Source organism: Dunckerocampus dactyliophorus, chromosome 9 (assembly GCF_027744805.1).
Source record: "Dunckerocampus dactyliophorus isolate RoL2022-P2 chromosome 9, RoL_Ddac_1.1, whole genome shotgun sequence".
Classification (NCBI taxonomy): Eukaryota; Metazoa; Chordata; class Actinopteri; order Syngnathiformes; family Syngnathidae; genus Dunckerocampus; species Dunckerocampus dactyliophorus.
The window spans coordinates 28,719,903-28,744,402 of NC_072827.1; the positions used below are offsets into that span (position 1 = coordinate 28,719,903).

The following is a 24,500-nucleotide window of genomic DNA, read 5'->3' on the forward strand; positions in this document are numbered from 1 at the left end:
AGACCAAAAAGCTCTCCAAGCGTCCAAAGGCGTTGCTCACCTCTTCCTCCACCGTGGCTGCTCCTCCAACCTCCTCCTATTCTTCCAAGAAGATGGAGAGTGGGATTCATTTTTTCTTTTTGAGTTTGTAGGTTTTTTAATTCACCTTCGCCGTCCCTTTTCCTTTGTGCACCGTTTGTGTGCGTGTTGGGTTTTTTTAAGAGTTGGGCTGCAACTAAAGTATGTTGTGGAATGTGCCACACAGAAGCTTGCGGGAGGATATGTCTTTTTGGGTGACCACTGATAGATGGAAGAAGTGAAAGTAAAAAAGTGAGCGCAAACAGCCAACAGCGCCCGGAATGCGTCGCTCCTTCGTGATGATTTTGGGAGCTTTGCTTGCGTATTTCATGGAGACGAACAACTTCAGGTGCGTACACATACACACACCTGCCATCATTCGGGGGTTTGAATCTCATCATTTGGATGGACTAAGTGAGGCACATCAGCTTGATATCACACCGTGCGTAATGCGCTTTAACGCACAATCCCACCCACCCACATCATAATATAATATAGGAGCAGCGTGTTTGTGTTGTGACTCATTCCCGTCGGCGTGCATGTGTTGCAGGCTTGTGGACGCCAAGGAGCACGACCCCAGGTCCTCCTCCAGCATGTCTCCATCGGACTTTCTGGACTCACTCATGGGTCGAACGTCCGGGTACGACGCGCGAATACGACCCAATTTTAAAGGTGTGAGTTCAACCGTGTATTATACTCCTTTATTTGAAAAATGCTCCCCGCCCCCCCAAAAAATATATATATAAACTGATATATTGTAAAGTGATTGGCGTCTGGAGATTGCGAAGACGTTGACCTATCGCACACTTCTGTCTTGTAATTCCATTATGCACCTCATTAGGTACGCTTGCACAATCTAATCATCTCCAATTGAGAGATGCTTAAACTGAAAACATGCTTTTAAAAAGATAATAATACCCTGTCAGCGAGGTTTTCATTTAACAATACGTTTATTATAGTGGTTGTAGTTTGCAGTGGTGTGCAATTGTTGAACTTCACACCCTATGATGTTAAAATATCGTATAGGACCTTGCAAAAAGGTAAGTCCATTTTAAGAAAAACACCGTCATATAACAACATGTTATTTACAGTGGTTTTAGTTTGCTTACAGATATGTTATGAATCCACCTGTATAGTATAACCTATCAGGTATAGTTAAAATAAATAATTGAACAATATTGTAGTAGCGCAAGAGTAAATGTTGCTTTTTCGGCATATTACAAAAACAGCAGTGCAGTTCTAAAGCGCTGTAATAACAAATACATGGTCAAATTAATATCACATTGCGCAGGTGTGCCTAATGAAGTGTCCACAACCTCCCATCCCAACATTGCTTCACCCCCGCCCCAACACACACACACAAACACACACACACACACACACCATTCCATTTTCACATGTACAAATAAATAAAAAAGAACAGGGTGTGTAAATACCACAGTCCATCCGAAGGTCTTTATAAGTGCTCGCAGCAGGCATGAGGGTGTCACCCTGACAGGTCCAAGTGATGGATGATGCCCCCGTGGCAAGGCTGCAGGCCTCCTGTGTGTTGTGGTGCTGTATGTGGGGATTCTGCAAACACACAAACAGCATCTGTCAGTGGATAACATAAGGAGAGGCCTGGCCCGCTATAAGATGGCTCAGGTGGGCCCGGATGAGGGCTGTTTTTTTCTTTTCAGGGGGTGGAGGGGTTTGCTGTTGTTGGTGTCAAGTGGAGTGGCAGGAGGTGAGCTTACTTACCATGTATTAGTCATCACCGGTTATTGGGAAGGAGAGTTAGGACCACACTGAAAGAAAAAAAAAAACATACAAGTCTAAATTATTATTTCAATTTTTATTAGGATAGAGTGGTAATTTTATGAGGAAAAAAGTCCTAATCTGAGAAAAAGTTTTTGCAGTAATCCCTCGTTTATCACAGTTAATTCCACGGTTAGTTCCAGATCCGACCATGATAGGTGAACTTCCACAAAGTAGGATTCCTTATTTATAAATGTCATATTTTCGTAGAGCGTAGAGAACCTGTTTATGATCTTCTAAATACGATTTATAACATTATCAGAGCCCTCTAGACATGAACTAACACCCCTATAGTCACCTTAACATTAGTATTACCCAACATAATAGACATAATATGACGAAATAAGGCATTTAAGACATAAATAAGACTTGTGCTCATGTGAGTTGCTGTAAGTGTGTTCCGGTGCTACAAGACCTAAGTGGGGGGGCCGGCTCTGGTGTCCAGACTTGAGTTTTGTTGTTCCGTTGATCAAGTCTGGTGCTTGTGTGTCTCACCGAACATTACAATAACATTACTGACACATGGTGACCAGTGTAGAATGCTACATATCCTAGCAATGTCTTTGAATGCGTCTTCTGAATGCCTTATATTTGTATTTTACTTCATTTAGCCATTTGTATGCTTGAAATGCAAAATGTTGGCAAAAATATGTAAGATTTGCTTAAATATGGATATTTTGGATTCATGATAGGCTGTATTCAACCACAAAACAGCATCATTTATTCATTTTTGAAATTGTAAACAATGAAATTTGAACCACAAAGTGGTGAGGGGTTACTGTGTATGACTAAGGAAAAAAAATTAATATCTTCTATTGTTTATAGAAATTCACAAGAATAAAAATGCAATATAACAAAAAACTTGTTCATAAAAATATTCATAAAATTACAGGGGAAAGCATGTAATTTTTAAAGAATATTATTACATTATTGGAATATTTTTAATATATTTATAATATTAATATTTTATATATTTTATAATATTAATATTTTAATATGAATTTGTAATGTTACATTAGAGAATTAAATAGTAATATTACTTGTAAAACTTGTAATTTTACAAGAAACAGTCATAATACGACCAACGGAAAAAACGCACATCATTTTACAAGAATAAAGTTCTCAAATTAAAAAAAAAAGACTTAATTTTATTAGAATATATTCCCGGGAAAAAATTTTTATTTTTATGAGAAAAAGTTCTTCAAAAACAATTAATTTTGTCAATTTTACAAAAATAAATACATTACAGGGATTTAAAAATTATATTTTTATGATAATAAAATCAGAATTTTGGCAGAATAAGGTTGTCATACTGTATTACAAGAAAAAGCAGTCATTTTACCAAAAAGTAATAATATTGACAAGGAATTTTTTTTTATTTTTATGAGAATTAAATCGTTATATTGCATAAATAAGGTCATAATACTACAAGAAAAAGTCTCAGTTGTTGAACATAAAGTCATAATATTATAAGCAGAATGAATAATTTTACAAAAGAACTTTTATTATTACAGGAGAAAATATCTTACATTTATAGTAAGTATAGTCAAAATATACAAAAAAAATATGAGAATCGGGGAGAACACTTCATAATATTTAGATTAAAAACTTTTATAAGAAGTTACAGTTACATTTTTGTGTTGGAAATTTTACACGAATAAAGTCACAATTTGCAAAATGAATGTCAAAAATATTACAATTCATGTCAAATTAAAACATCAAAAAAGCTAAATTTTACAACCTTTTTTTAAATTTTTTTTTTTAGTGTGACTCTAGAACTCCTTCACAAGTTTTATACCCCTTTTCTTATTTTGGTGAAATCTTTGCTGTTGTCACGTCTCCATCACATCCAATCCGGCTAATTCAGCTTTAAAAAAACAAAACAGTAAGCACTCTTGCTCATCACACCTTGACGAATGTATTGCGCTACCGCAGGATGACCTAGATTTTTCCTTTTGCTGACATTGTTGCGAGCTGTTTCCACTTTTATTTTTCTGTTAGTCAGCTGACAACAAAGCGAGGCAAATATTAATACAGAGCCCGATGCAATATTGATGAAGAAAGCAGAGGGAAAAGGGCAACGGCGAAGGCTGACAACTCCACTTTTGACACATGCAGGGTGAATGCTTGTGGCGACTTGAAATGGCAAACCCTTACATGCCTAGTGAGGAGATTGTTTTTGTGGAAAGTGATCCGATTTGAGACTGAAACTCTAAAACGTTGAGGGCAAGTGGACGAACTTTGCTTGGTATTCATAAAACAAACGAGGCCACATCTAATAAAAGATCTATATCGAAAATTCTGCCTATTGATTGGCTGTAAAAGTCTGCTATGATGCAAAATTGACTTTTTAATGATGCTCCAACAGAAATGTGTCCCTAGAGCCTGTTTATCACAACCAGGCATGAGAAAAATCAATCATCTCCCTCACTTGTTTGCTCCTCTTTGGAGAGAAGAGGCACTCAAACGTTCGCTGAAATTGTGGCTTTTCGTGACGTCATGAATGAAGAACCTTCCTCATGAACATGACGCCGCCTCTTTAATTAAAGTGAGAGGGTTGATGAAATTATAATGCATCAACTGTCCGACTAGGTGGAGCAAGTGCAGGCTAATCATGCTTTCATCCACTTGCCCAATCCCCAATATGTCTAATGGGATACATCGCTGTCATCTTCAACCACAACCAGGCATTTTAGTTATCTCAGTAAAGACAAACTTTGAGATACAGGTCTACAGTAAATCCAACGTGTACCCATGAATCAATGCAGCCCAGCAGGAAGTAAACCAGCACATCCAAACGTCATTGTCATTCCATCCCACAGGTCCCCCCGTAAACGTTACATGCAATATTTTTATCAACAGTTTTGGCTCAGTCACAGAGGCTACCATGGTGAGTCCTTTGGCATTTTGGCTGCTTTTCTGTGCAAACGTGTGAATGTGCTGTCTTGTCCCTCAACCTGCAGGTCCGCCTGTTAATGTTAGCTGCAACATATTTATCAACAGCTTTGGTTCTATAGCAGAAACTACAATGGTGAGTTGAGGGAATGACTGAATTAATCACCATCATGCTTCTTTGTTGTTGTTTTTTTTAATCATTTTATTAGAAAAGCAAATACAGCCGAATCTCTTAAGATTTTTTCAGGTTTTTTTTTTTTGCAATAATTCCTAACGCATCACACAGGAAGTTACTTGCATGTGCAAGTGTAAAAAATAAGTTAGAATGAGACGTGTGAGACACCTTCATTATTACATTTACGATGCTTTTATGGTTTTACTTGTACTTGAACACAATTAACCAATTTTTTACACTTACACTGGTGTGGAATAGTGTTTTCCCCCATGTTTTGCATGTTTGTTACGCTTAAATGTCAATGACAACACAACTGAACACAGCATGCAGTTTTTAAATGAAACTTTTTATTGTTAAGGGAGAAAAAAATCCAAACCTACATGGCCCTGTGTGAAAAAGTGATTGCCCCCCTGTTAAAACATAACTGAGACTAATTGAGATCTATCAGTCTGGAAAAGGTTATAAAGCCATTTCTAAAGTTTTGGGGCGAAATGGCGAAAACATGGAAGAGTGGTGAACCTTCCCAGGAGTGGCCGGCCAACCAAAGTGACCCCAAGAGCACAGCGACAACTCATCCAAGAGGTCACAAAAAAACCCACAACAAGATCCAAAGAACTGCAGGCCTCACTTGCCTCAGTTAAAGTCAGTGTTCATGACTCAAAACACTGGGCAAAAATTCTAAGACAAAAACCACGGTTGAACAAAAAGAACATTAAGGTTTGTCTCAATTTTGCCAGAAAACATTTTGATGATCCCCAACACCTTTGGGAAAATACTCTGTGGTCTGACAAGAAGTTTTTGGAAGGTGTGTGTCCTGTTACATCTGGCGTAAAAGTAGCGGCGCATTTCAGAAAAAGCACGTCATACCAACAGTAAAATATGGTGGTGGTAGTGTGATGGTGTTGGGCTATTTTGCTGCTTCTGGACCTGGAAGACTTCCTGTGATAAATAGAACCATGAATTCTGCTGTCGACCAAAAAATCCTGGCCATCTGTTGGTGACCTCAAGCTGAAACCAACTTGGGTTCTGCAGCAGGACAATGATCCAAAACACACCAGCAAGTCCACCTCTGAATGGTTGAAGAAAAACAAAATGAAGACTTTGGAGTGGCCTAGTCAAAGTCCTGACCTGAATCCTATTGAGATGCTGTGGCATGACCTTAAAAAGGTGCTTCATGCTGGAAAACCCTCCAATGTGGCTGAATTACAACAATTCTGCAAAGATGAGTGGGCCAAAATTCCTCCACAGCGCTGTAAGAGACTCATTGTAAGTTATTGCAAACACTTCATTGCAGTTGTTGCTGCTAAGGGGGCCCAACCAGTTATCAGGTTTAGGGGACAATCACTTAGTCACACAGGGTCATGTACTGTAGGTTTGGATTTTTTTCTCCTTAATGATAAAAACTTTTATTTAAAAACTGCATTTTGTGTTCCGTTCTGTTGTCATTCAGTAATATTTAACAACATTTAAGTGTGACAAACATGCATAAAAAAGAAGTCAGGAAGGAGGCAAACACTTTTTCACACCACTGTATACGATGGGTAAATGTTAAAATCACCAGTACAAACCTGAGCAGTTCCACTGTGCTAAGATTTTTTTTTTTTTGCCATCAAGAGAGTCTATTGGCAGATCATGTGGAGAATGTAAATGAAACATTTTGCTTTCAGCTCTCACTTTTTTATATTAATCCATGTTAATAATTCATACAGTAAATCCCAGCTGGTAAATCAGCTCTAGTCCAGCCAATAACGACAGGGGGTGGCTGAAGCTTCCGAAAGCGCTGATATGCTAAAATATCCCGCTGCTAAGGGGATAAAAATACAAAAACAAAACCCTGCAAGACTGCGCTGCAACGCAACCATCAAAGGCTTCATAATAGCTGATAATCACCACTTAGATCGTGGAATAGAGGATGTTAATTTGCGCACGGGCTGGCAATTACATGGATTTACACACGGGTGTAAACATACGGAGGCGCCAACATGCTGATGAAATGTCAAACAAAATAAGAGCTTGTCATGGCGGGTGACACATGGATTGCTCCGAGCAGCTCGCCGTATCTAATAAACACATCATTTGCTCTCCATTATGGCTCCTGCATGATTGCAGTTAATGAGAAAAGTTGGTGCGCCGCCACTTTATAATAGGCAACATATTCAATATTTGCCTAACGCTACTACATGGTGCAGATTCATTTGCATTTCTCACTCACTGTGTAATTTATCACCGGTTTACATTATAGGGCTGCTTGTGTTTGTTATTCATGTTGTGATTGAATGTTAGCATGACTTTGTTTCTTGCTTTCTTGATACCAAGAATCAAGAAAACATACTTTGTTGTAGTCTCCTGCGATGCAACACATACTACTGGTGTCTACAGACCATTTTTATGACAGTATAGAAACAACTACGTGAAATGAAACGCGGATCAACTTCAGAGTAGTCAGTGCTATACATCTTGCATGGCAGTACCACTTCACAATCCTCTGAAAATGACTTAACGCTCGGCCATTATTGTCTAAATAGCTGGCAACAACAGCAAGCACCAGGATAATTGTGTCAGGCACGGTGGCGGTAGCATCACGGTCTGGGGCTGCATGACGGCTACACCGGCATTGAGGGCGCTGCCGTTTGCTGAAGGAAACGTGAAGTCCAACACGTACGGTGACATTGTGAAGCAGAGCGCGATCCCCTCCCTCGGGAAACTGGGCTGCATGACAGTTTTCCAACATGAGCCCAAACACACCTCCAAGATGACGTGTGCTGTGCACAATTTGGACATGTTCACTGTGAGGTGTGCTCACTTGTGTTGCCGGCTATTTACACAATAACGGCTGTGTGTTGACTTACTGTTAGTGGACAGTACATACTGTATATAGTCAGTAATCCCTCATTTGTTCGTGATCAGCTGGTTCCAGACCTGACCGTGATAAGTGATTTTCCGCAAAGTAGGATTCCTCATTTATCAATGGAATATTTGTGTAGTTAGAGCCTAGAAAACCTGTTTACCGTCTTCTAAATGCGGTTTTTACACATTATTAGAGCCCTCTAGACATAAAGTAACACCCCTATAGCCACCTTACACTCATATTACCCAATATAGTACACATAATGACAGAAAATAAGCCATTTAAGACATAAGTAAGACTCTTGTTGCTATAAATACTGTATGTTCCTATGGGAGAAGAGTGGGTGGCGGTCAGGAAGTGATGTCGGGGCTTCAGAATTGTGCTTTAGCTTTGCGTGTATTACAGCCGCAACAGGAGCACGTGTTTCCAGTAGAGATTATTGTGCTTGTTGTGAGCTAATTCAAACCTGCAATAAAAGCCTGTTCTTCCGGCGATCAAATCTGGTGCTTGTGTGTCTCACTGAACATTACAGTAATTACTGACACCTCGTGACCAATTTAACATCTTTGAATGCCTTATTGTATTTTAGTTCATTTAACAATTTTTATGTTTGAAAATGCTTATTTGATGAAAAATATACATAACAGCTTAAATATGCATATGTTTTGACTAATAATAGGCAGTACTCAGCCACAAAACAGCATAATTCATATATTTTTTTCAAAAACATGATGAGTGAATCTGCAAAAATCGTTTATGCAACTTAAATGATTTTCTATAGTACTGTTCCTTGAGAAGATACTGTATATTTATGTGAGGTTACTCACTTTTATGAGATACTGTAGGTAATTGAGGTCAAACATCATACGAATAGGTACATTTTTTTTTGGTCAGTGCCATATTTGACACAAATACCTTCAACTTGCCCACAGAACAAAGCTATTGATTTTAAAGGATATCTTACCGTCGAAAGCAAAGGTAGTCAAAGTTGAACATCAGCAGAAGGTACGATGCTTCTTCAGAGGTGTATTGGGCACAGTATTAACAGATCCTTAAAATTCCATGCATCATTAGTCAATGTTGATTTTAACTGATACCTGCGTCAAAATGGCCCGTGCATCTGATCGTCACATTCAGGCATGTCTTCCCCTGTCAAAGAACCAGAACCGCATTCGATTTCAGTCGGTAGTCAATACAAATTGAGCTTCAAAACTGCAGAACTAATTCATCTTGATCAACACAATAACCCTACTGACTTGGAATAACACTAGGCATCCAAGGTTAAAAGTCATACAAATAGACGGCGAGATCAATTCCCAGCCAATTTCACCAATGAACGCATCGCGGGGACTACACATTGTTCTGTTATGTTTTCCAGTAATGTAGCAGCTTTTTTAATGCAATTTCTACACTACAAAAGAGGAGATATTGTATTAAAAAAACAATGCTTTGTGTCACCAGTGTGTGCTGTCTCACAAGCCCAATCACTGCGCCACAAAATATGCAAAGCCGCCTGTTCGTGTCTGCAGGATTACAGAGTGAATATCTTCCTGCGGCAGAAGTGGAATGACCCCCGTTTGGCGTACAGCAAATACCCCGACTCCTCCCTGGACTTGGACCCATCCATGTTGGACTCCATATGGAAGCCCGACCTCTTCTTTGCCAACGAGAAGGGCGCCAACTTCCACGATGTCACCACGGACAACAAGCTGTTGAGGATCTTCAAGAATGGGAATGTCCTCTACAGTATTAGGTGAGTGGACAAAAATACATATGTTTTTTTTGGGGTTTCTTTAAATTAGGAGCAAGATGCAGGGGATGGTGCTGTGATGGTACACTTGTGAAATAACCACATTGCCTCGAATATAAGCTGGTACCCCTAGGGGAAAAAAAAGTCTGAAGAAAGGTCGTTTTATATTTGAGGTCTAGAAATATGCAAACCAACACGCGGGGCCAAACGACTTCTCCCCATGTGAGTCCGAGCTTTTCTCCGTGTCACTCACACAGCAGTAAAAGAAATTTACGGGAATTCAAACCTGATTAAAAATGTAAATTTTTATAAAAATTAAAAAACAACAACAAGAAAACTAAATAAAACAACAGCAAAAATCGAAAAAAAACGCACATTTTATGAGCATAAAATAATTAAGAGAAAAAAGTTGTACTCTTATGAGAAAAAAGTCTTAATATTATGAGAATAAAGTCATCATGAGGGAAAAAAAAACACTTTAGAAGCATAAAGTTGAAATATAAATGAAATAGTTTGTTTTAAAGTAGGAAAATTCTGAGAAACAAGCAAAACAAAGAAGAAATTTGAAGTTTTTGGAAAATTCAGTTGGGACAAAGTTATATTATGATGAGAATAAAGTCAAAATATTATGGGAATACAGTCAAAATATTTAGAAAAAAATGTGTGGGAAGAACGTTGAAATATTTGTAAAATGAAAAAAAGGAAAAATGGGCAAGAAATATTTTTTGTCACCTATAACCAGTGGCGGTTCTCGCTATGGGCCATATGGGCATCCTCTTGGGGGCGCCGCCTCATGGGGGAAAGTTAGGAAGTCCAGTTAGGATGTGAGCAGATGGACGCCCTCTATGGATGGACGCAGGATACTCGCACCCCCACATGTCATGTATAACAGCAATGTATAACTTCATATAGTTACAAAAAATATATTTTTAAGGAGAAACTACAGTAGTTGTGTAAATTTGTGTGGGTGTGTGTGAGTGTGTGCGTCTGGGGCGGGAGGTGGGGGCGCTACAGAGCCGGTCCGCCCAGGGCATCGTTCAAGCCAGCAGAACCGTCACTGCCTATAACACAAAGCTTTAAAGATAGAAATAACTTCTTAGCTATACAGTACTGTATATAACTGCTTGGGTTGGTTTACACAATGGAAACTATAACTGGCTCCCGCATCCTTCGATTTTTCAGGATGCGGCCCTTGGTGGAAAAAGTTAGTGCATTGTCGTTTGTAGTACAGTAATACAGTACATAGAGGAACCAAAAGGTAAAGACTACTGGAGTTTTTAGTATGTAGCCTACCTATGACATTTTTTTCCCCCATAAAACTAATTAAAAGTACAGGTTTACTTTACTTAAGCTTTCAGTAAAAAGTCAATACTATCACATATCTTCCTGGACATCAGGACTTCAAGGTGGTCAGCAGACAGTTTAAATTAGATGTGATCCCATTGTGATTGTTCCTTTGACATCCTCTAATTCATGCATGTAGATTTTTAATAAAAGAGTGGAGCGCATGGTAATCTCTGGGTCTTCTTGTTCGAAGGATCAAAAGATAAAAACGGGAAGTCATGCTGGGATTTGAGTTTGCCGGACTTTGTGGACTTTCTGAAAAGAGTCCGAAGCTGGATTGGGAACTTTAATTAAAGCCAAACAGCTGAGAGTCGAGGGGAAAAAAAACAGCACATGTATGAAAATATTTCATTCCATTTCAATATAACTTACATCGGGAGCAGAATTCAATTTTCTCCGAGCCGAAAGAGTTTCAGTCTATTAGTGAGGCTGCTCGGGGGGGCTGAGTGGTGCTCAGGTGTGGACGCCAAGAGATGAAAGCTGGTTAGCCTCTATCGCCGCTCACCGTCGGGCACCTGAATGCATCGGCGAGACAATAAGTTGCAGTAATGAAAGTGTGATTGGAAGCCACTGAAGTGAATCCTTGGTGATGTATCTCAGCGGAGTGCGCGGGAGACACAAGAAGAAGAAGAGAGAGTGTGTCACACTTTACCTCAGTCTCTTTTCCAGCATGTGCACCTATTCATTTGTTGTGTGTCATAGATTGACTCTCATCCTGTCCTGCCCGATGGATCTGAAGAACTTTCCCATGGACGTCCAGACTTGTACGATGCAACTGGAGAGTTGTAAGCACAGACTTTGTCTTGCATGAACAATGTGCTGGATGATGGCATCAGAATCACGGCGAGAGACTTAAAATGAGATTTTTTTTCTCTCTCTGCAGTCGGCTATACCATGAACGACCTGATCTTCGAGTGGCTGGAGAAGGGCGCCGTGCAGGTGTCAGACGGTCTGACACTGCCTCAGTTCATCATGAGGGAGGAGAAGGAGCTGGGCTACTGCACCAAACACTACAACACCGGTAAGAGGATGCAATATGTCACACGCACACATCACATTTCCTAGCATCTGAAACCTTTATTTCTGAACAGGCAAATTCACCTGCATTGAGGTGAAATTCCATCTGGAGCGTCAGATGGGCTACTATCTGATCCAGATGTACATCCCCTCCCTCCTCATTGTCATCCTCTCATGGGTGTCTTTTTGGATCAACATGGATGCTGCTCCTGCCAGAGTGGCACTGGGTATCACCACAGTGCTCACCATGACCACACAAAGCTCCGGCTCTCGAGCTTCTCTTCCAAAGGTAAGAGGAAGCATCGGAGCGCTACGGATGCGTGCAGAAACTCTGCATCGTATTGGCACCAGCGCTGACGGAAACGGTCCTAACCGGACCTATTAGTGCCTCATTTTGGTGCTATATTATTGCAGACTCAGCCACCTGCAACAAATGCTTGAAGGCGCAAGTAACGTCTTACAAGTAAAGCAACATCCCGACAAAGGCACCTTTGTTGTCAACCTTAACACACCAACAGCAGTGCTCAGTTCTCACAAAGCACGCACATACCGCCGTAGCGCTCCAAAACGGCAACACAACAATTTGTCATTATTCACCTATCACGGTCACGGTGAGCGAGGTGCATTCACTAACAGCGGCATTCTGAACGTCGACATGACAACACAAGCAGGTTGTGTGCATTCTCTCTATTGCTGGCTTTTTTTGCTGTGATAATTATGACAATTAGTTGTGAATTTTATTTCATAGCGTTGAATTTCTGACAGTTATCATTTTATTTGTATTATTGAAGTGTTTAAATCACTATTCTGTTCAACTTGCTGGTCAGAAAATGTGTATTATTTTCCTCTTTTAGAGACCGGTTCAGACACCTTTTAAGCACAGGCCACGTTTCAAAAGAACTGATTTGGCACCGGTATCGGATAATATGTAGACAATACAGAGCCTTACGGACTGCTGCTACATACAGTAACCCTCGTTTAGCGGGGTTAATTGGTTCCAGACCCAAATGTGATAAGTGGATTTCTGTGAAGTTCCTTATTTACAAATTTAATATTTTCGTAAGAGCGTAGAAAGCCTGTTTACGATCGTCTAAATACGGTTTTTAACATAATTAGTGCACTGTAGAAATAAAGTAACACCCCTATAGTCAACTTTACACTCCTATTACCTAGTATAGTAGACAGTAGACAGTATAGTAGTCTTTGAATGCGTCTGAATGCCTTATATCCATACAGTGGTTTGTTTAGCCATTTTTATGCTTGAAAAGGCTTAATTTAAGCAACATTACATAACATTTGCTTAACTATGCATATTTTTTTACTAATAATAGGCCGTATATGAAAAACAGCATGACTTATTAAGATATTTTTTAAATCGATAATAGAGTGAAGCCGCGAAATTTGAAGCGGTGGTAGTGGAGGAGGGATTACTGTACTGCATAATAGTGTACTGACCCAAGTATATCACAATATAAGACGAGCAATATTTTTCAAGACCTGTTTTCGGAAAAATAGGTTTAAGACAAATTTAAAGACCAAAAAAAGTCAAAATGAATCTTTTCAATACCACCGCCGCCACCACCATTTTAGCATCAGAACTCCTCCTCTGTAGTCTGCTATCTTCCTAACAACCTTTGAGACACTTTTTTCCAGGTCACAGGTGTGTGGGAGTGACAGGAAGAACACCAGGACGGTAGTTTACTGTTTATTGGATTAATATAGCAAGGGAATGCTGTGCTATACTATTAAAAAACACTTTTTAACAATACTGTTAATGAATTCCATTGAATAGAATATGCCCTAAACATTTGAAAATATCTGCAAATCGTAACATGGTTCTGGCAAAAGGTAGTAGGGGAGACTGGGGACGGTTGCAACAAGCCTTATTTGTCTAATCAGTAACATGCTAGAGTGATGACACTCATACTGCACATGCTCAGTTAGACCCTCTGCTCGCCAAGAAGAAAGCGGCCATATTGCGCATCTGGTCCAGCTTCTATCAAGACAAAGTTGTTTTGGAGGTATGAAAGTAGCTTTTTTCACGAGCTGTATTTTTGTCATACTATTCTAATATTTTGTATGAATTACTCCAAACCTACCTGGTTTGAATCACTGTTTTGTTGACTCTTCAGCAACATTGCTTACATTTGTCAATGTCACTGTGGCTAGTTAGCACATGGTGTTTTGTCGTGACGGTTGCCACTGTCCCCATGCTAATATCAAAATAGACCACACTAGGCTCAATTAATATATTTTACTGCTCATGATGGGCAGAATAGGGAATCTTAATACAAAATTAATGCTAATGATAAACAAGATAATAAAAAATCTGAACAAAGGAAGGCAAAAAAAAGAATACAAGAACATCAAACCACAAAGAAAAGTGTAAAGAAAACAAAAAAAAAAAGAAAAGAGAAGAATCAGACTCTGAAGAGGAAGAAGATGTCTGTTTTTTTTCTGTGAGTTAGCAGAAATGTTCTGGGTTCTGCAGAAGTGTTCAGAAGCTGCTGGAATAGTTCACAAGACAGCAGATTTGTTGGGGAAGAGGCGAGTGTTGCAGTTTTATTTTTGAAGCATTCGTGTGCCTTTAACAAAACTTAAAAATCAAACTTTATATTCACTGGAGTTTTAAAACAATGTGAATTTTGTTCACTAAAACTGTTCACTGTTTGTTCACATGTTTAATTAATGTTTTTTGCACTCCAAATTATTCTATGTTTGGGAAGTTTTTATAGCTTCCGTAACATTTGCACATCGACTCAAAGTAGGCCTATGTTTTACACAAACTAAACTTATTAAATACTTTAATATTGTATACTGTGGTTATTTAAACAAAAAGCATACAATTTTGGTGAAGTTTAATGTTTTTTGATATGTTGCAACCGTCCCTGATTGGTGTTGCAACTGTCCCCAGGTTTGGGGTCAGTTGCAACGTCTGAATTGTTTTATTCAAATAAATATTGTGATTGATACCTTATATGTAGCCATCTTTAAATGGTATGGCTATTTAGCAGACAGATGTAGGTTTACTATGTAAAGATTTGGTGTGCCTAGTCTGAATAATCTCTGAGTAATTGAAAGTAATGTAAAAAGTGTTGCAACTGTCCCCAGTCTCCCCTATATGACCATTTTTGTGCCGTGTGACTCCTGATGTTGCTGGAAAATAGTCCACTCTACTGAATGCAGCGTAACGCCGAACATTTTGTTTAATTTCCAAATACTGGATCAACCTGAATATCATATAGTTTTGCCGAGAATAAAGTAAAAAAAAAAAAAAGACAGGTCGTCTTATATTCAGGGTCTAGACTGCAGGTGTCACACTCAACACCAGGGGGCCAGATTCGTGCCGCCGTATCGTTTGATGTGGCCTGAGAAAGCGTGGAAATTACGCCAAAAAATTACATCAAAGACAATATATTTTTACATTATTTCATTTGGATTAATTATTATGATTATTTAATTATGTTTTATTTTGTTTGTTATATATGTGTGTAGATATTTATTTATTGATTGATTTACATAAAAAATTAGGTCACAGATTTTTTTTTTTAAATAGTAAAGAATTAGTAAGAAACTGTTCTTGCGAAATGTATTTGTTTTGTCAATTTTAACAGAACATTTGCAGTGCATGCAAGTGGACTTTCTTTTTTGTTGTCAAACCCCATTCAACAGAATTATACAATAGTTAGATTCTCGAATTTCTGCTTGGCACCTTGACTTCTGATTTCAATGCAAGTAAACAGATAATGTAAGAAAATAATCAAATGTGCAATAATATCATGAGACGATTACGTGCGTATACATTTATATGATTTCACAGTTACAGGCTACACTCTGAGGGCAACTATAACTGTGTGGCCCACGGTAAAAACGAGTTTGACGCCCGTGGTCTAGACATTCACACATGCAAACCAGCAGGGGGCACAAAACCTTTTCTGCCCAAGCAAGTTGGAGCAGTGTCATCCAACAACAAAGTTGCTTGATATTCTTTTTATTGCAATCTACCAGTTATTTCACTGATAGTGAAAAACATTACTTAAAAAAATAGTTTTGTCATTCGGTTGGCTTAAAAGACATTTTTCTACAAACGTTTAGAAAAAGAGGGGTGCTATATTCGGGTTGATGCAGTAACACTGCTGAAAATGTTATCACTTGGGGAGAAACATTTAGTCTTCGTAAAGGTAAATAATGCAGACTTGTATTTGTTCTGGCGACGTTTTTGTGTTATAAACTTAACACCTACTCCTACTGTATGTACAGTATGTGTGATGCCCCCCCCACTAGAGCACCCTGACTTGTTGTTTGTCTTACCTAGTAAGAAAGCAGTGTGATTTGCATCTTATCCAGAATGTAATGAGGTCTCTAAAGACACATGCCCCAATTCCAAGTTTCATTGAAACTGGGACATTTTTGCAAAAAACTCCTCACATTCCAGAATCGTATAAATGTGTGTTATTCATAAAAATGCATTACGATAATATTGTAGTTCTTCTTGGTTTTTATGTAAAACGACCACCAGAAAGATAAAATTGGGTTCTTCAGCATAATTTGAGAACCGAAGGCTTTTGGATTGAACAACCAAGACAAAGACCAGTATTTGATTTGTCATTTGTGGATTACCTGGGTGACAGAGAGTCCACACAGTGTAATTATATACCATCCGAGTCTAAGCCAGTGACATGTTTGCCTTCGTAAGACTTTTGGCTGTGATCGTATTTATCTTTAGCTACAGCAATCTTGAGCATATGGAATTCTTCCAATTATCAGTTCACAAAAGAAGTTATTGCAGGTTTAAAAAAGAAGCTAAGGAGAATTAATCCCCAAAGTACTTGCGGCAACCTGTGCAGGTCCGACCAACTACAGTACTTCTCAAAGCCCCTTTGTACTTTTTTGGAGGTAACCGTGTGGTGTTTAGTGCTGCGAGATCACAGTGTTTTATTGTAGACTGAATTGAAAGGAACAAGCCTTTAAACTAGAGTCCTTTCAAAGACAGTCTTGTGGACATGACTAATCCATCGCTGAGTTCTAAGAAGGCCTGCAAAAAGACCGCTCCAGGTATCGTGGTAAATTGCTGCGCACATATTGAAGATACTTGAGAGTTTGATGTTGGCAATCAATCCAAGTATTTGCATGCGCGGAGACAGCCTATATCGACATGTCTCGAACATAAAAGACGCAAATAAGGTGATGAATGTTTAAAATCAGGCTTCTGAGAGGCCGCCGCTCGTGGAAACAATAAGTCGGTCCGCTCGGGTGCCCTCATAAAGCTGAGATGTTGTGTTCCACATGCTAATCGGCAGGCGCAGAAGAGCCGAGGTCATCCTCGGTGAGCAGCTTTTATCTTCCTCGCCGATGATGACAAGCTGATATCGCTATCGAACCGTGGCTCTTCTTTTGTTTGTAGCTGAGGTGGTTATTATTTCCCCAGCTTAGGTTTACGGTCATGTAAACACTGCAGTTCAGATTCATTTATTAGGAAACACATCTGATATGATTTATTTAGCAACTTGCACCATTATTTTTATGCTCAACACACAAGGTGCACTTGAGCCACAGGCTGACGGGATGAAAATGTAATGCAAATGTTACCTGTCGCCCACAGGTCTCTTACGTGAAAGCCATTGATATCTGGATGGCGGTGTGTCTGCTCTTCGTATTTGCTGCATTGCTCGAATACGCTGGGGTAAATTTCGTCTCCAGGCAACAGAAAGAGTTCCTCCGCTTGAGGCGAAGACAAAGGAAGAATCACAAGGTAGACTTTTATAGCACCTTCCTGTTTACATCAAGTTTTCAGAGGCACAGTGGTGGCGTGACAGTCACAACAATAGCTCAACTTTGGATGGCTAGCTACTAGAGATGAGCGAGTACACCACTATCTGTATCTGTATCTGTTCACCCATCCAAATGATCTGTATCTGTACTCAGCGGGCGTGGTTTAACCACAAACGGGTGGGTCTTAAATCAATACATAATTTTAAGTCTGAAATTGACATGGATTGATCAGAAGTTGCTATATTTATTGTTTATTATTCAGCTATATGTGTACTGTGTATGTGATCTGTAAGACTTTATTATTTCATTATTTTTTATTGATCTGTGTGAAGTTGGTGATTCATGCAAACATCCAGTGATGGCAAACAGGCAAATAACCTGCCAGCCTTGTTCACTATAGTTTCCTCAAAAGCACCGCGTTGAGTACTACGAGCAAAGTTTTCCAACAGACTTTATATCACCAGCCAAATTAAAAAAGCTGACGGGGGAAAAAAAAAAAAAAAGACGGGCAGTGAACGACGCAACACGGGTTGTTTACAGCTCTGTTTTGTCAAATGCACCGCGTACGAAATGAACCAAGTAACTTTAGATACAAGTTGAGCGACACAGACTCAACTGAGCTAGGAAACTGAGATACAAGACGCAATTTCATACTTTAGAAATCGAAATGCACAGTATGTGTTCAAAGAGGTCATGTTTTGTAGTAGGGATGGGTGTGATGATGAACTGATTGTTTTTACATTTCCAAATTTGGTGGAATTGATTATTGATCAATCACATCTTGAAGTTGGCTGCAGAGGCGCTGTTAAATCAGTCAACTGGTTTGCTGTCCAAAGTACAATAACATGATTTACTGTATAGCTAGGAGTTTTCCATACATTTACTCCGGGCAACAATCCTCTGCTCGATACACCGGCATTCCAACGGGAGTTCAGGATCAGTTCAGAGATTCTCCCGTCTCGTTGTGCACAGCATAAGTGAAATTTCGTCAAATGTCAACTATAATAATTTCTGTGATTCCCAGTAGAAGTTAACATCTGAGCGCCGATATGTCCACATGTGTTTTGGTCTTTTTTCAGGATGAAGACATGCGTGACGGCCGTTTTAATTTTGCTGGCTACAGTGTGAATCAGTGTCTGCCAACAAAAGACGGCTCAGCTGTTAAGAACGCCGCTCCGGCCCCGAACCCTCAGCAGTTGGTCCCAAAAGACACGGATATCATGAAGAAGAAGTTTGTGGACCGGGCTAAGAGGATAGACACAATCTCTCGAGCTGCCTTCCCTCTGGCCTTCCTCATCTTTAACGTCTTCTACTGGATCACCTACAAGATCGTCAGGCACGAGGACATCCACAAAAACTAACGAGTCACAGGGTCAATCTTCTTGTTTCTCAGACTGAGATAAGACAGTAGAGGATCAATGCCAACTGGTGTTCTTTCAGGGATCATGTCCGAGGATGTTCACAGTGTGGACGTTCTGTAGTAGTGCTGCAATCATTGTCAGAGGAATACGGGGAAAAACTCAAAAGTTTTAGTAGCATTCTGGTTACAGCGGACCAAATCTTTTTTCTAACCCATCTTGCCTTGAGGTCTGAGGAACAAAGCAACTATTTATAATCGTACGGTAGCTTAGTAAGAGCCTCTAGGACTGTAAGGAGACGTTTCTTATCAAGGGGTTTGTTTTATATTGTACTACTGTCAACAACACTTCCTTTTAACACAAGACAGAGCTGGAACTATGTAATATATACAGGAAGAACATGCATCTAACACTGAAGAATCTTTTAATGTAATGGGGACTAACTAGCCCGAAACCATTTTGAGTTTTGAAATACTGAAGCCTGGTTGTTTATGTCAAAATGGTTTGCTTGAGAAAAGCACATTTTGTGTTCTTCCCAGTTGCAGGGTTAATAATTCCCTATTAACCAGTCAACAGACTACAATGCCTCCAGCTGCACCCTTTAGGTACCATACCCATTCGGGTACCAACTTCACTGGCAAGGGGGCTAACTTAACTTTTGATACTGACAATGCAAAAAAAAAACAATCCTATTGAACTTTATTGCTTGGTGAAAACGGGATTTTTGTTGTTTCCATCGCTGGCAACCATTCACTCTGCTCGTTTGTTTTATCATACAATGCCGCATTAGTGCAACTTTCCTGACTTTGTGGATGGATTATTTTTTGTCACACTGTTTATTTCTATAGTGAAAGGTGGCAGTAATCATCGATAACAGGTGGGAGGAACAGTCACATTAATTATGACCCGTATGACACGTCTACACTGCGTGCATGTGCTCAGGAGTGAGCATACCTTTGGTTTCGTGGATTATTGTGAGCATTTCTTTATTTCCATTATGTAAGATGGCGGGTATTATTAATAAGAGGAGGGAGGCGGGGTCACATTGACGTGCTTGTGCGTGTACTCACCTTGAATTTCCATATGAATTCCATTTGGGGTCCACATATTTTGAAAGTCATGAAAAGTTGATTTCATCATATAAAACAGGGTTCCCCAAATTTAAGGATCGGGACCCGTTTTAGGGGACACTTGCTTGTCAAACGGCTTTCTGACTCTTGTCAGTTGTGTTCTTCATCATCACTCACAGCAGTGCCACATCATGAGGAGCATATGTGTTTTTTGTAAGAAGCAATCATTTTTCTAGTCTGGTTCTTGAGCTGAAAAACTTTGGGAAGCCCTGACATAACTGACAAATATTTTACATTTGAAAGAGTTTTGAGTGTGTTTAAATGTATCATAGTCCACGTAAATAAATCCTTCTCTTGTAGAATTTAAAACTTCTTTTTGCTGACCTATTTATCTTACTGGAGGAACGCTCACATTTAATTATCTTTGTGTATACTTCTCTCGCCGTTGCTGTGGACCTTTGACATGCCGCCGGTTGGTGACAGCAGATAGTCGGCAGGAAGACGAGGCTGAACCTGCCTAACATTCATGCTATAGAACCGGTAATGGACCTGAAGAACTTTCACTTTGAATGCTATTAATGAATACGTTTATTTATCAGCCTGCACATCAATAAAATTGACTGCACCGTGTTTGCTTCATTTACTCCCACCTCATATAAGGTCAACTCGTCCTTATACATTTATGAATACAGCTAGACTTTATATTGCTTTTCTTTCATATACTATAACGTTTAGTCTCCGTTATGAGAGAATCTATTCTGGCCCGATTACAGGTCAGATAAAAGTCTCATCCCAGCGAGGTGATGACACTGGCCATGGATGGCTGCGTGGCCTGGGGTAATGTGGATATTATCTGACAGTGGGTTTCCCCAATGCATGATAATGACGGACCTTCACATTGTGCTGGCTCAAGTACCACAACCAATGGGGAGAAAATCTCTGTGTGTGCCTGCATAAACACCACAGGAACAATTTGATGTAAAAGAGTCATAAATATGTTGTTATTGTGCGCTTGGCCGAAAGCCACATGTACACAACATATCACGCATAATGAGACAGCAGCTCTTTAGATGCAGATTAACATCTTATAATAAATACACAAACCGGGATTTGTGCATAACAAGCAAAATGAACCAGTTTAGTACGTAAATACGCAACGCTGCATGAGTCATCCAGCCTGAATCACGAGGATTGTAAACTAATCAATACCACTAATCTTCACATAGAACTCCCATCAATTTCAGCCCTGCTAACAGTCCATTAATAACGTTTGAAAAGGCAAATGACAGCGTATGAAAGAAAAATGACTTGCAGTTTAGAACTGCGCTCGGGATCGAAACAACTTTTCCATCGTTTAATTGAGGTGTGGGGATGGCTTTGTGAGTGCTGAGAGGCGAGAAATGAGAGTTGCCATGGCAACTGCACCCAATCAGGCCAGAGTGTGAGAAACAGCAAATCGTTCTAGGGTGCCAGTACATTATTTAAGCCAAAGGTTTTACGCGCTACATTATAAACAAAGTAATACATGCGACATGATTTACTCAATTGCAGAGAGTGCCAGGCTTTTACTTGAAGGAGGAGTCTATTTGAATAAATTATTTCATTGTATGATTTTTATTTTAATCATTTCACCCAACACATCTCTTTTTGAGCTTTACATTTTTAACAGTAATATTACATTTTTTTCCTATTTTGTATGGCGCTTTAAGATGCACTTTCAAGTACAGTAATCCCTCGTTTATCACGATTAACTGTTTCCAGATCCAATCGTTTTGCGAAGTAGAATCTCTTATTTATAAATTGAATATTTTTGCAGTTAGAGCATAGAAAACCTGTTTACGACCTTCTAAATACATTTTTTTTAACCATCATTAGTGCTCTCTACACATGATATAGTCACCTTTACACTCGTAATAACCAAAATAGTACACAGAATATCAGAAAATAAGACATTTAAGAGGCGGCTGAGTGACAGGTGGACAGGAAGTGACGTCGTGGGTTACGGCCGCAACAGCAGCCTGTGATTTTATGAGATTTTTATTAAGGATTATTGCTCCTGTTGTGAGATACCAAGATATTGCAAACCAGCAATAAAAGCCTGTTGTTCTGGCGAACGAGTCTGGTGCCTGTGTGTCTCACCAAACAGTACAGTAACATTACTGACACCTAGTGACCAGTGTACTGTAGACTACGACATAGAATTCACAGCGTCTTTGAATGCGTCTTCTGAATGCCCTATAATTTTATTTTAGTTCATTTAGCCATTTTTGTGCTTGAAAATGCTTTATTTAGGCAAAAAAATACATCAAATTTGCTTCAAAATGCACATTTTCTTTTGACAGATAATAGCATTTAACCACTAAAGCGTATGATTTCTTATTATATTTTTGAAAAACCGTGATAAGAGTGAAGCTGCGAAATTCGTGAGTGGGCATTGGGAGTGGGTAGCCGACAGGAAGTGACATCAGTGGTTCAGAATTGACTTTCAGCTCGCTGTGGGCTACCGCCGCAACAGTAGCCCATCTTTTTATGCGGGATTATTGTGCCAGTTGTGAGATAATTCAAGCCTGCAATAAATGCCTGTGGTTCTTTCTTGAATTCAATAGTGTTTCTCACTTTTCTTTATTGTTTCTTTAAATTGTTGGCACTCGCAATTTTCTTTGGCCCCATGGTGTGTTATTTAGCAGTCACGCTCAATAAAAAAAACACACAGACAATGAGGCACCAACATGGAGGGTGCTTTGTCGGGCACTTGATTCGGTGGAATGATACAGTACAGGGCAAATGGATTAGTGCACAAAAACCGAGGCACATTTTTGGAGAAAAATTCCATTGGAAACTGAAATGGGGCGTTGACTAGATTTTTTTTCCCCATTAAAATCTCTAACAAGTCATGTTACAGTATTTTGCCGCTCCCTTGTGTAATTTCCAGCTAAATATACACATTAGACAAATAGATTTGTATCTTTAACTACAATAAACGTGCATGACACATACACAAGACTACTGTAAAGGCTTACATTAGATTGTGCTAATAAAGTGTCAATGTGGAAAAAATATTATAAGTGAGGCTTGGACAAAAAAAAAGTTCATATTTGTTCAGTCCCCTCTGGGTCGAAAGCAACAAGAACCATTTTGTGAAACATTGCTTGCCAGGTCAATCTGTTAGACATCTTGTGCATCCAAGAGTCGCCTGACTTCACTTGTGGCATTTTAACAGCCAGCATCATCGGTGGAAACAACTGAAGCGTGAGGTGAAAGGACTGGTAAAAGCTTTCCTATGTGCTATCACTGCCACATCTCGCGCTTCGGGGTGAAATTAGAGAACATCTACAGAGAGCGGTGCTTCTCAGGACACATAACGTCAGGAGGGATGTGAGCGCAGCTCAGCCTCGTGTCGAAATAAAGCGATTGACACCTTGGAGGTGGGGGTGTCACGAGACACTCCGTTCACAAGACGAGACTGGCAATGGGTCTACGAGAACGAGACCAGATTTTAACATTACTTTAAAAAAACAAAACAACAACATATATATATATGACAATATATTGCAATCTACTAATTTAATTTCTACTGCGTTACACACTTTTGCACTCTGTGTGAATGTTAGCGGCCCCGCCTCCACCCACCGAGACAGAGACTGTATGACTGACCAGGTTGGGATTTGGAGATGGGATGCAACAACCGAGGGTAACCAAAACGCCATCACTGTACAAGGCAATATTTTTATTAATTCATGGAGATAACGTTCTCCACGTCTCCATGAGCGCTGCTAAATCCCCATCAAGCTGAACTTCAGACAGCTTTTGGATAAGCATTCGGTACCTACTCACATCCACTAGGGGGTTTAAAGTCCGCCTACTCCTCTCCACATCCCGTTGCCAGGCCAATCGGCACCTCTGGAGCCCCTCCAGCGAGTCTGTCTCAGGGGTCTCTTCGGGCCCAGTCATCCTCTCATCATCTCTTTCCTGCTCAGCACATTGCGGCAATGACACAAACTCATGCAGCAATGCCACTTCCTTTTCCAAAGTCACAGAAAATATCTGCTGTGGCCACTCTCCTCTTGCATCCTTGACGGGCTGGATGGTGGAGGACACTGGAAGGTAGCCTAGCAGGGAGTCCAGAAGCTGGAGCATCTGTAAGTGGCTGCAGAAGACCAACAAAGCCCGTATGTGAAGATCACTGTATCCTAGAAGACTTCTTTTAAATCATTTAATTTGACCCACATTGCCCTAATGTGGTCCAGCAGACACTAAAAACAATATGAGTGACCATAAACTCCATGTCCCACAAAGCATCTTGATTTTGTGAATTGTGCAAGTGGAGTCAATCCTGCACCCAATTTAAGGCCTTACAGGTGCTGACTGCAGCCCGGTAAGCATCAGATGTCATCTGCAAGGGAAGAGTTTCAAAAAC

General features: G+C 39.7%; 2 protein-coding genes across 8 annotated transcripts in view; one reads left to right on the forward strand and one right to left on the reverse strand.

The window, feature by feature from the left end:
- glra2 (glycine receptor, alpha 2) lies at positions 1 to 22,610 on the forward strand. Of its 7 annotated transcripts, none has more exons than XM_054787374.1 (9): positions 1 to 406; positions 608 to 729; positions 4,677 to 4,744; positions 9,302 to 9,525; positions 11,569 to 11,651; positions 11,750 to 11,887; positions 11,958 to 12,172; positions 17,486 to 17,635; positions 18,735 to 22,609. In XM_054787374.1, the coding sequence occupies exons 1-9, from the start codon at positions 339 to 341 to the stop codon at positions 19,014 to 19,016; spliced, it is 1,350 nt and encodes a 449-aa protein (XP_054643349.1). In that variant the 5' UTR covers positions 1 to 338; the 3' UTR covers positions 19,017 to 22,609. The 7 variants fall into 7 exon arrangements, with proteins under 7 accessions (XP_054643349.1, XP_054643344.1, XP_054643345.1 ...); XM_054787373.1 differs by lacking the exon at positions 4,677 to 4,744 and adding an exon at positions 4,818 to 4,885 and having other exon boundaries at positions 339 to 406; positions 18,735 to 22,610; XM_054787371.1 differs by lacking the exon at positions 608 to 729 and adding an exon at positions 4,818 to 4,885 and having other exon boundaries at positions 393 to 406; positions 4,717 to 4,744.
- fancb (FA complementation group B) overlaps positions 20,724 to 24,500 on the reverse strand; it is a 12,674-nt gene continuing 8,897 nt past the window's right edge. Inside the window, exon 8 of the mRNA XM_054787365.1 lies at positions 20,724 to 24,230. Within this exon, the coding sequence (XP_054643340.1) occupies positions 23,819 to 24,230 (412 nt within the window). The 3' untranslated portion in view covers positions 20,724 to 23,818. The remainder of the gene's footprint in view (positions 24,231 to 24,500) is intronic.